The sequence below is a fragment of the Staurois parvus genome, unplaced genomic scaffold (genome assembly GCF_062004578.1).
Source record: "Staurois parvus isolate SC_StPar_1 unplaced genomic scaffold, SC_StPar_1.0 ptg000090l, whole genome shotgun sequence".
Lineage (NCBI taxonomy): Eukaryota > Metazoa > Chordata > Amphibia > Anura > Ranidae > Staurois > Staurois parvus.
This window is the reverse complement of record NW_028317886.1, coordinates 8,307,200-8,319,844: the sequence shown is the minus strand read 5'-3', so window position 1 is coordinate 8,319,844 and position 12,645 is coordinate 8,307,200. Positions and strand designations below refer to the sequence as shown.

General features: G+C 40.6%; 1 protein-coding gene across 9 annotated transcripts in view; it reads left to right on the top strand.

Moving 5' to 3' along the window:
- RAPGEF2 (Rap guanine nucleotide exchange factor 2) overlaps positions 1 to 12,645 on the top strand; it is a 391,597-nt gene that overhangs the window by 226,697 nt on the left and 152,255 nt on the right. For 7 of the 9 annotated variants that reach the window (XM_089670385.1, XM_089670389.1, XM_089670388.1 and 4 more), the window contains 3 exons: positions 1,312 to 1,387; positions 4,986 to 5,153; positions 11,130 to 11,147. In XM_089670385.1, the coding sequence (XP_089526511.1) occupies positions 1,312 to 1,387; positions 4,986 to 5,153; positions 11,130 to 11,147 (262 nt within the window). The remainder of the gene's footprint in view (positions 1 to 1,311; positions 1,388 to 4,985; positions 5,154 to 11,129; positions 11,148 to 12,645) is intronic. The other 2 variants (XM_089670384.1, XM_089670380.1) reach the window with 1 other exon arrangement.

Here is a 12,645-nt window from a genome sequence, read left to right as displayed (position 1 = left end):
CTGCGGACACGGTACAGGGATGACCAGAGACTGCGGACAGCACAGAGATGACCAGAGACTGTGGATAGTACAGGGGATGACTGCTGACCTTTGGGGAGGGGGGGGAGCGGGTACCTGAATTTGGCGGGTACCTGAATTTGACAGGTACCCGCTCCCACTTCCGCGGAGTTGTTCTTTCATCTTACCTGTTCCTCTATCCAGCCGCGCGCTGTCTTTCCGGCTTCTGTAATGGCGCTCGGCATGACAGCCGGGTGCCCAGTGCGCATGAGCGAGAAGCACTTGCGCTTTGTGATTGGTCCGGCGGCTTCTGGGATCTGTCATGTGTCCCAGGTGCCGCCTTACCATTCACAAAAAGCACCGCTTTCTGCGCATGCACACTTGGCACCCGGCTGTCATGCCCACACTACAGAAGCCGGGAAGACCGCGCCGCTGGATAGAGGAACGGGTAAGATGAAAGAACAACTCCACGGAAGTGGGAGCGGGTACCTGTCAAATTCAGGTACCCGCTCCCCCCCCTCCCCAAAGGTCAGCAGTCATCTCTAAGGTCCCGCTGTAGAGCTGAGCGGCCAGCCCGGTATTCTGACATGGCGGCAGTGGAAATACCGGACCGGCCGCTCCATATTCGCTCCATAAGACGCACTGACATTTTCCCCCCTTTTTGGGGGGGGAAAAAGTGCGTCTTATGGTGCGAAAAATACGGTAGTTCAATCTGAAATAGGACTTCTAGCTTCCACTATCCCAAACACAGTGTCATGCTGACCCTACACCACTACCACAGTAGCCACACTACCTCTACCAGTGACGTGTTTTATTGAAAGCAATTCCTTAATCTGAAGTACTGATCAAGAAGGTTTCATGTTAATGATGTTAGGTTTAATTCTTTTAATTTCAATTATTTCAAGAAAAATGAAGCTGTGTCTAAAAGAGTTTAGCATGCCCAATAACTTTTATCTAGGTTTTTGCCGAAAAGCAATTAGGAAACCCTTTGTAAAAAAAACGAAAAAAAAAAAAAAAATGAAACATCTGTTAACAAACGTTTTCCCTGGGAATGTTTTGCTCAGACACCAGGAGGCTTGTCTAGCAATGGCCGGGAGCATGTGAAAAGGAACCATAACTGCAGGCATGGCTGTGCTATCTGGAGACCTTGCAGTTCCAAGAAGAATTTTCTCATGTATTGTGTACTGATGTCAGGCTATATTTATTACTAATCTGTGTGCCCTTAATTGTCCAGAGTTAGACTGCACACATTTTAAAATTCCTGCAGAAATGATTTTTACTCCCAATCAATGTTTTCCTTTGGTGTTTCTACAGCTTTGGCAAAAGATCTGCAGGAAGCTTCAGGCGTGGCTGTGAATGCATTGTGTTGGAACCTTCCGAAATGATTGTGGTAAGTCTTCTTTGTACTCTTATATTCTGCTCACAGTGCTGCTGATCAGTTGCAGGCATGCCTCCTTCCACTCCTACTCATCTTCCATGCATTACCTAATGGGGGATGGGTGTGGTCTGCAGCCCTCTGTGAGAATATTGGCATTCCAGAAGGAGTAATCAGACCACTTCCTTCCTGAGGGCAAAACATGCACAGTGCCCCTTATTTCACTGTGTGAAGCAAAATGTCCTCATTTCTGAATCTCATCTAACATCCAGATGAACTCTTTCAGCAAAACTAAAAAGTGTATGATTTCCCTTGTAAATTAAATCTTCGTATCATTTTTGTCTTGACTGTAGATTACAGTGGGATAAAGAATTTTTACAATATGCGTGTCTTTGTAACAAATGTTGCCATCACTTGTCCCACCTTTTCAGAGTGACATTTCTTTGTGTATGCTCAGTGGATGAGAGGAGGATTTTTCTAGCAGACTGTATCATTACTGTTACCAATTCCGAATGTTATGTCAGAAGCTCTGTGACCCTAAATATGGGTAATTAAAATCTAGCCGTGTGACTTAGGCTTTCCTATACATGTTTTAATCTGACCACCTCTCTTTAAAGTCATCTTTAGTATATTATGACTTTAGATATACTACAGTGGGTAGAGAAAAGAATAACCCCCCCTTCAAAATAATCACATTTTGTTGCTTTGCAGCCCAAAATGAAGACAGACACCGTTTTTGTTTTAACAAGCTGTATTTTTGCAATTTATAGCACCCAAGTGAAAAATATAACTCCAACATGTCAGAAAAGAAATAAAAAACAAAAACAGAATCACTGAGTTGGAAAAAGGACCACCCCCTTGTGTCAGTATTTTGTTGAACCACCTTTTGCTTTAATTACAGCCTTTAGTCTGTTGGGATATGCCTCTACTAACTTTGCACATCTAGACTTTGAAATATTTGCCCACTCTTCTTTGCAGAACTGCTCAAGTTCATTTAAATTTGATGGTGACCATTTGTGGACTGCAGACTTTCATGGGGGTTTAAATCTGGGCCCTGACTAGGCCATGCAAGGAAATTCACCTTTTTATTCTTCAACCACTGTGTGATGATTTTTGCTGAGTGATTTGGGTCATTGTCATATTGGAAGGTAAACCACCTTCCCATTGACAACTTTCTGGCAGAGTGCAGTAGATTTCCCTCAAGAATGTGATGGTATTTAGCCCAATCCATTTTTCCTTCTATCCTGACACATGCTCCAGTCCTTACTGCAGAGAAACACCCCCATAACAGGATATTACCACCTCCATTCTTTACTGAAGGTATGGTGTTGTTTGGTTGGTGAACTATAGTGAATTTCCACCAGACATACCGTTTAGTGATGAGGCCATATAATTCAATTTTAGTTTCATCTGACCATAACACCTTTTTCCTCAGAATCTTCAAGGTGCGTTTTGGCAAGCTCAGTTGTGACTGCATGTGGCCTTTCTTGAGGAGTGGCTTTTTTTCTTGCTACTCTCCCGTATAAGCCACATTTGTGGATAATTTTTGATATTGTTGTCACATGTACCTAATGGCCACATGGTCTTTGCCATAAATTCCTGCATCTGCTTCAGAATTGTGGTAGGTCTCTTGATAGCCTCTCCAGTTTCCAGTTTCCTCCTGGCTTAATCATCCAGTTTGGAGTGGTGTCCTGTTCCAGGGAGGGTTTGTGTTGTACCACACATTTTCCTTTTCTTAATAATAGACTTCACTCTGCTAATAGGCATTGATAAAGCCTTTGACATTTTTTGTATCATCTCCTGACTTGTGCCTGCCCACACTTTATCCTGGAGATGTCTTGACAGTGCCTTGCCACCCATAGTTGATTGTTTGCTTCAATTGCACTACCAGGAACTGAAATGCTCCAGGAAATCTCTTTTCATGCTGAGCTAAACAAAATGACCACAGCTAATCCCAGTTGAAAGTCCAGTGGTTTTGTGTGCCATTGAGATGACCTGATTGAATTTACAAGTCATTTTTAGGAGGGGTGATGATCCTTTTTTCCAACTCAGTGATTGTGTTTTTAATTTCTTTTTATGACATGTTGGTGTAAAACTTTCACTTGGAGATTATAAGTTGCACTGTTTAAAGACAGCTGGATAAAACAAAAACTGTGTCTGTCTTCATTTAAGGCTGCAAAGCAACAAAAGTGCTTATGGCTAGAGAGGTTTTTTTTTGGCTTCCTCCGACACTCCAAATACATGGTGGTAGGTTAATCGGCTCCTGTCTAAATTGGCCCTTCTATGTGTATGTATAAATGTGAGCTTGGGACCTTAGATTGTAAGCTCCCAGGGACTGATGTGAATGTTTAGTATATATGTAAAGCACTGTGTAAACTGACTGCACTATAGAAGTACCTGTAATAAATAAATGTTAAAAGCTTTTCTTGTCTGATCAGTTGCTATGTATTAGGACTTGCACATAGATGTAGGAAGCTGTAAGATGTAGATTGCAAGTTTATCTTGTGCATATAGGAGTTGCAGCTGCAGGATACAGTCACTCATATTAAAGTGTTACTAAACCCATAGCAGTAAAAGCAGTCTGTGTATGCAGTAAAGCATGCTTGTTATACTCATTGTGCAACCTAAGAGGGTAATCCTCCCTGTTGTGTAAAATGACTGTTTGATCCTGTCGTCTCTGATCCTCTCCTCCTACTGACCCCAATCCATCTGCTGATAGTACAGGGGGCTAGGAGTCGCACTGCACATGCTCAGTTTGGTGTGTATGGCTAGTGAGGGTTTTTTTTCTGTGGGAGGGTGTATGTGATCAGCACTGTCCAGACAGAGGGTCAGTGGTTATGCAGCGTCCTAGGACAGTCAGAGTAGAATGAAAATTCCTTCTACAAGCTTTACCAGGGCTCAACTGGACACTGATAGAAGTCACAAGACTGCTATATACTGCTGATGAGAAAAGGTATTTAGCAGTTTATATTTACTAAAATAATTGTATTTTCATGTCGTGTGTACTGTGGGAAACCAGTTATAGTGAATACAGGTCATGGGTTTAGTAACACCTTTTAATAAAATGGCTGTACAGCAGCTGTATGCAGGTATAAGTCATATTTGTCTACACTCCCCTGAATGCACACAAGTCGAGTTCATGGATTCACATATGTGCACAAATCCACGTAAGTACATTGTATACACGTGTATAGTCTTCCATTACTATGGACTATTGTATGTCGTATCTGTGTTTCTCGTGGCACAGAAATATGCCTGCAGTTTGTTGTATGACCGCATGAGGCTTTAAAGTGCCTTATTGCTTTCTGCATAGTTTACTCAGTAGGCTTTATAGCCTCCCGTTTGTGTTGGCCTCTGGAACAGCTTCCATAATTTGGCTGGCTTGTGGTTAAGAGATTAGATTCTGCCATTTGTTGGTATCGACTAATGCAGGTCACTTAAAAGTTTCACAGACCTGTCTGACCAGTTTGTAGTTTCCTAGGTAACAAATGTTCTGAACGGATTTATGATTTCAGCACGGGAATGACTAGTAAAATTAACGTTAACAGCAAGCATTTTGATCAGTTTTACTGATCACTAGCTATTTATATGTGATTATGTTTGCCTTCCTAAGGTGGACTATATGGATGAAAATGAAGAGTATTTTCAGCGACAAGCATCTCACCGACAGTCTCGACGAAGGTTCAGGAAGATCAATCAGAAAGGAGAGAGACAGACCATCATCGATACTGTGGATCCTTATCCTGTTGGAAAACCTCCACTGCCAAGAGGCTACCACACAGTGAGTAACCTTTCTGCTTTACTGCATTTCTGTTTATTCAGACAGCTGCAAACTCCTGGTTTTTGCTCATGGTGTAAAGTGGCAGTCAAGTGCACTGTGTGCAACACAATTGAAAAATGTGGAACATTACTAAATCAAGGACAATCTACTTCTATTCTGCTGGAATGATTAGCAAAAGAGATGGGTCTCAAGAGCACCGTTAATCCCATGACCCTTGATGCAGAGCTAGGAAATGTTGAAATTCTATTAAGGTGCTGGAAGGAATTAGCCTAGATCTGGAAAGCCTGTGTTTTGTATGCGTGGTTACATCTGTCTAGACTTGTACCTCTCTCCTACAAGGCAAACTTTGCCCTCTTTTTACCCTTTAAGCCAGCATTACAACATGCTGCATTATCTGCTGTGCTGGAGCAGGGTAGAGATCATCTTTCTTTCATCTGAACCTCAGTCTCCGTAGCATTAGGCACTGGGTGTACCCTCACATCATGAAATGCAGGGTGAGGAAAAGCTTTTTTTTTTATTGTGTTATCTTTTACATAGTTTAACTATTGCTTCCAGACCATGAGAACACACACCCTGATCACACACATTGTGTTCTGTTAGGAGAGGCTATTCTGCCTGTTCATTTGTTGGTCATTTCCATGCACAAGGAGTTACAGCAAGGCATGACTTTCTTTTAAAAGTGAGTCAAAAAAAAGAGAGAGAAAAAATATTTTCCTATTTATTTAGAAGACCAGCAGCTTAAGAAATGCAGGTTGGCTTTCTTTAAAACTTCATTCACACCACAGAGGTGCAACCTTTTTTTTTGCACATTTACACGTGTCGCATTTAGGGTAGCCCATAAATTCCAAGGTTAGTGCTAAACATCACTGTACATTCATGGTTAATCATTTTGGAGAACTGCCCAGTTTCAAAATTGCCTAGTACCTGTAAATACAGTGACTTTTAATACCTATTTAAGGTATTTTCTTCTACCTTACTTTTTCAGTATCTAAACAACACAAGGGGTACATGAGTATGTGACAATGTGTTGAAGAATTCTCAGTATGGCATTTTTTTTACATAGTTACAATGGTCCAGTTTGGTCCAATGTAACTATGCATATACCATACCTGTGGGATCCCTCTAGAATCTGGAAATCAGTGAAGTAGACAACGCTACTACAGTGATCTATACTAGCTTCTGGGTCCCATGCGAAGCAGCTGCTTTGCTGTATTGTGAACACAAGAGGTTGGCCACTTGTCACGGGACCATTCGGAGAACGCTTTACATTTTCTCAATGAATGCAAGATGTTCTGTGATTGGATGAGGTGTAAGGGCGTGGTGGTGACATCACACTCTCCATGTTGTCAAATCAGAGAACGCATTCATTGTAAAAATGCAAAGCATTCTCTGAAATGGTAAAAAAAAAAAAAAAGATCTCACACAAGCACTCATTTTAAGCATCACAGGATGTTTAGACTTTTGAGGAAGTGAACAGAATGATGCCATTATATGAGGTACATATATCAATATATATCAATGCCAACTCTGTTACAAAAGAAAAGTTAGCTTTTTTTTTTTTTTGCTGCTACAGCATCAAATTAGATATTTTTACTGTCTTGCATAAACAAAGACCGCTTCTATCTAGTGTTTACAGAGGCACACATTGATATTTTCCTCTAGTTTTATTGATTAATTGCTGACATTTGAATGGATCACCTTCCCATTGAGGCATCTCTAACATGGCTGTATGCAAGCTGATGTTGCTGCTCAATGAGTAACCATATCTTTGCTTGGCAATAACTTTGTATAGCTAGATAAGAAGTTGGAAATATGTGCTCATTAGTCTTTAAGGTACCAATACAGTCAGTTTGGCTAATACTGCTAATCGTAGTGCTGTTATGCAATGAAAAGATCCACTATATACAGTTCCTTGAAAAAAGTAAATGTATTTTATTGTGATTTTATGTGATAGACCAATACAAAGTGGCACATAATTGTGAGGTGGAAGGAAAATGTTAAATGGTTTTCAAAATTTTTTTTTACAAATATCTGAAAAGTGTGGCATGCATTTGTATTCAGCCCCCTTTACTTTGATACCCTTATCTAAAATCTAGTGGAATCAATTGCCTTCAGATATCACCTTATTAGTAAATAGAGTTCACCTGTGTGTAATTTTAAATACATAAATCAAAAAAAGCAATATCGTGGTGCCTGTGAAACCAAATGTGAATATGTAATTAAACAAAATTAACACAGAATTATAAATTCTGCCATTATCAGGGTGTAATTGCAGCTTCCCCTATTAAGTGAATAAACACTCTGTATACCAAACCATAAATAGATAGGCGCTTGCTCAATGAAATAGGTATACTAACATGAAAGTAGATACACATATACATAAGAAGTGCTCTCCCAACACCGTGTGAATAATTAACTAATACAGGGTATAATAAAGTCCAAAAAAAACATATGAATGAATGAGAGTCACATAGGAGGGTGTCACATAAATCCAATGAATTCTTCTCCACCACTTGTGAGTAATAGATGAATTTCTCACTCACCAGAAGGTGTTGACCCCGCTTGGGTGTTCAAATAACGTTCGGTAATCAAATGGTGTGTGGATTCCCAACTGCTGGCTCTAATACGATGAATCTCCAAGCTCCCCTTCTAATATTGGCTCTTCAGAAAGCTTGTGCCCACGGTCCATATAGAGTGTTTGTGTGTCTCTGTGTGAGGAGGCATCTAGGAGCTTGGCTGAAATTGTTTGCTTTATAAAGGATGCTTATCTTTAACCAATGTCTTTGTCGGACCATGGACACGAGCTTTCTGGAGAGCCATTATTAGAAGTGAAGCTTGAAGATTCATCGTATGAGAGCCTGCATTTGGGAATCCACACCCCATTTGACTACCTAGGGTTATTTGACCACCCAAGCGGGGGTCAAAACCTTCTGGTAAGTGAGAAATTCATCTACTGCTCACGAGTGGTGTAAAAGAATTCATTGGATTTATGTGACATCCTCCTATGGGACTCTCATTCGTTCACAAGTTTGTTTTTTTTAACTTTATTATACCCTGTATTAGTTAATTATTCACATGGTGTTGGGAGAGCACTTCTTATGTATATGTGTATCTACTTTCAGTATAAATATAGCTGTTCTGTGAAGCCCTCAGAGGTTTGTTAGAGAACATTAGTGAACAAACAGCATCATGAAGGCCAAGGAACACACCAGACAGGTCAGGGATAAAGTTGTAAATAAGTTTAAAGCAGGGTTAGGTTATAAAAAAAAAATCCCCAGCTTTGAACATGTCACAGAACACTGTTCAATCCATCATCCAAAAATGGAAAGAGTATGGCACAACTGCAAACCTACCAAGACATGGCCGTCCACCTAAACTGACAGGCTGGGCAAGGAGAGCATTAATCAGTGAAGCAGCCAAGAGGTCCATGGTAACTCTGGAGGAGCTGCAGAGATCCACAGCTCAGGTGGGAGAATCTGTCCACAGGACAACTATTAGTCGTGCACTCCACAAATCTGGCCTTTATGGAAGAGTGGCAAGAAGAAAGCCATTGTTGAAAGAAAGCCATAAGAAATCCTGTTTTGCAGTTTGCGAGAAGCCATGTGAGGGACACAACAAATATGTGTAAGAAGGTGCTCTGGTCAGATGGCCTAAAAGCAAAACGCTATGTGTGACGGAAAACTAACACTGCACACCACCCTGAACACACCATCCTCACTTTAAAACGTGACAGTGGCAGTGGCAGCATCATGTTGTGGGGATACATTTCTTCAGCAGGGACAGGGAAGCTGGTCAGAGTTGATGGGAAGATGGATGGAGCCAAATACAGGGCAATCTTAGATGAAAACCTGTTAGTCTGCAAAAATCTTGAACTGGGACAGAGGCTCACCTTCCAGCACGACAACAACTCTAAACATACAGCCAGAGCTACAATACAATGGGTTAGATCAAAACATTTTCATGTGTTAGAATGGCCCAGTCAAGGTCAGACTGAAATCAAATTTAGAATCTGTGGCAAGACTTGAACATTTCTGTTCACAGACGCTCTCCATCCAATCTCACAGAGTTTGAGCTATTTTGCAAAGAAGAATGGGCAAAAATGTCCCTCTGTAGATGTGCAAAGCTGGTAAGAGACATCCCCAAAAAGACTTGCAACTGTAATTGCAGCAAAAGGTGGTTCTACAAAGTATTGGCTCAGGGGGCCTGAATACAAATGACCGCCACACTTTTCACTTATTTATTTGTAACACATTTTGAAAACCATTTGTCATTTTCCTTTCACTTCACAATTATGTGCCACTTTGTGTTGGTCTGTTAAATAAAATCCCAGTAAATTACATTTACATTTTTGGTTGTAACATGATAATGTGGTAAATTTCAAGGGGTATGAATACTTTTTCAGGGCACTGTAGTAGTAACATAAAAACCTAAAAGAGTGATGGCAGAAAAAGCCTAAGTGGTCCATCATATCTGACACTTATTGTGTTTTTTTATTTGGGTGGGGATGGGGGGCTGAACCAGGGAAATGAAAAGCACTCTGGCTGATAGGAATCAGCCATTCTCTAGTATTGTATGGTTAATGTAAGGCAGCCTGCATCATGTAAGTCACTTGTTTCAGGTATAGTCCTATTTAAAGTAGGCTCAGTAGAAGTTGCTGGTTTAGAACTGTAACACTAACAACTTTAATTTGATTTACCCCTTATCTTGGTGGCTAATGTTCAGGATGCATCATCTGTAGTAAAATACTAAACTTGCAAGTGACATGGAGCAAGTGACAATTATATTTTATCCTGCCCACCAATCAAACTGAACTAGTGGTACACATCTTCACGGAGGCCAAAAGAAGCATTTTAAAAGCTTGGAAATCATCATCATCTGCACCCTTCGCCTCAGAATTCAAAAATAGAATAGGGTATCTCAACAACGTTGTTTGAGAATTTGACAATTTTCTGCCTGCTTTCTTACTATTTAGGTCCAATAAGATCCCTCTTTGGGTTTATGTGTGCTGTTCTTCCTTTGTCCCTTCCAGCAGATCAGCCCCCTCTCCTGGTAATCCTCTACATTTCCTAGCTCCTGCACATTACTTATTTATTGACCCCCTCCTCTTTTATCCCTTTTTCTCTCCCTTTCCTCCTATTTTCTATTCCCTTTCCACAAGTACAAGTATGCACCCTTTCATCTAGATCAGGGGTTCTAAATTTTCTAAACAAAGGGACAGTTTACTGTCCTTCAGACTTTAGTGGGGCCTGATGGTGGCCATTGGGAGGAGAAAAAGTCCCCTCATCAGTGGAAATAAACCTTTGCTTTTTTTTGGTGTCACTGGGAGGAATAGTGACTCATCGTTGGTGTCATTGGGAGGAAAAGGAAGCAGTACAAAGGGAACAGGATAGTTTTTCATACAAGTACATGGTAGAGCAGGCACACATCAGGAGTATGAAATGTTGGGTTTTTACATATTCTTTAAGGATTTCTCCATGTATGGTCACCAATTCAAACTTTGATTTACTTCAGAAAAGAATGCTTCCCTGCATATATATTGGTAAAACAGAATGAACAGAAACTTTGTTGCGTTCAGCTGTAATAATTAATGCTGATAAAAGTGAGGATAATTTAAATGGTAAGTTTTCTGGTAGAACTTTTTCTAAATACCATCCTTCCTTTTCTTTTTATATGCATTGAGTGGCCATGGTGTTAGTTGAGAATCTCTGTGAGAATCTGAAACGCTGGTCTAGAAAGCTCTAAAATGGCATGACTGCTGGTAGAATTCGCCAGGCTCTCAGAATTGTGCTTGAATGGTTTCATGGCTCTCCAGATATTTAAATGAGGAAGGGCTGATTGGGGAGCCTTACAAAGGTTCTCATTATCATGCCCTTCTCCTCACAATCTTCATACTGATGGAATATTTATTAGCATGTCTTGGTAATCTCCATCTTTTCCTTTCCTCTCCTATGGCATTCATTTCATTTTGGCTCACAGGAATGCACTAAGCCTCAGGTATTTTGATTGTTACATGTCTTGTCATGCAGTTCACTGCTTTCCGCCTATTTCTGCCCTTCCTCCAGTCTTGTTGCATCACAAATGTTTGTGTGTCCTGTGCCTGCTTGCTTTTGATTAATTGCAGCAATTTTGGGGTTAATTCAGAGCTCAGTATTTTGAGTACTTCTGCATTGTGATTTTATTGTAGTTCTTTCTTTTTTCTGGGTCATGAAGTTTGTCATCTGTCCTTGGTTTTTTTTAAAGTGTCCCTCGTTTAAAGTGTATTTCCTCTTTTGCAGCCAAATTAAGTGTAGCGCCTACTTTATATACGTTACGTGTTCCCTTACACAAAGCGTTAAAAATCCATTTACTCCTCTTAGGATAAAGGAATAAAGATATCTCAAGGCTTGGGTGGTACATGCACTTAAAAAAAAAACTGTCCTACAATCTGTCCCCCAATTGTATATTGCAAGCTATTAAACAGTTTCAAGCTGTTTGATCTAAATCTGCTCCAGTGAAAGGTAAGAAATATATTTTTAAAGCTGAACCCCAGGAAATCTGCTCATTGCATATTTACATTGGACCAGGTTGACACATTGTAAGTATACATATCTCCAACTTGATGGATGGCTAGGGAAGCTGGAAATCACTGTGGTAGTTTGCTTTACTATAGTGTTCGCTGCAATCTTCCAGGTCCTCCTTGTGTAATGGGCAGGCTGCTTCTTCTCTGTGTACTGACTGCCCCAGTGGATGCTTGCTCAGCACTGCTGCCATTCATAGAAGGCATTGTACTCTTTCCACGAATGTAAAACATTGTCTGATTGGTCGAGGAGATAATATAATGTCACACTCTTCACCTTGTCCATTCAGAGAACACCTTGTAACACATTGTATGAAGGGCTGCAGTGTCCTGCTGTGATCACTGTGTAAAGGGGAAGCCAGCAGGAGGGTCATAGCTATCAGTGCAGTACTACCAAATGCTACAGTGATTACCAGCTTTCCTTCAGGTATGAGATATGCATACTTACTTGTGCAATGCAATGACCATAATTCCTGGAGTTCGGCTTTAAATATTGTAAGGAACGCTGTGTGAATGGGAACACATGACAAACGTATAGTGGGGGTTTGGCTTCAGAAGTCAAAATATACTTTAGGGAATGACAGGTGAATCGGTGTAACAGACATGCTGTAAAGTGACCAGTTGTAGAATTTTCTAACATCTAACGCTTCCAATGTCTTTACCAAGCCTTTATGCATTTGACACCTAAACCGGATTAGTGTAAAATATCTGACCTTTTTAGTAGAGATGCAGATTTTATTTATTGCATGTCTGTGCTGGTTCTCCTGCTAGTTCCAGGTATAGGGCAGATTCTGCTGGCAGCATGTGTGTACCTGTGCTGGGTTGTGGTTCTATTGTAGAAAGGCTCTTTATTTACTTTTGTTTTGCTGCTGTGTGGTTCATTGCGCTAGTGTCTCTGCACATCTATTTCAATAACAGATTTATATTGAATTTATG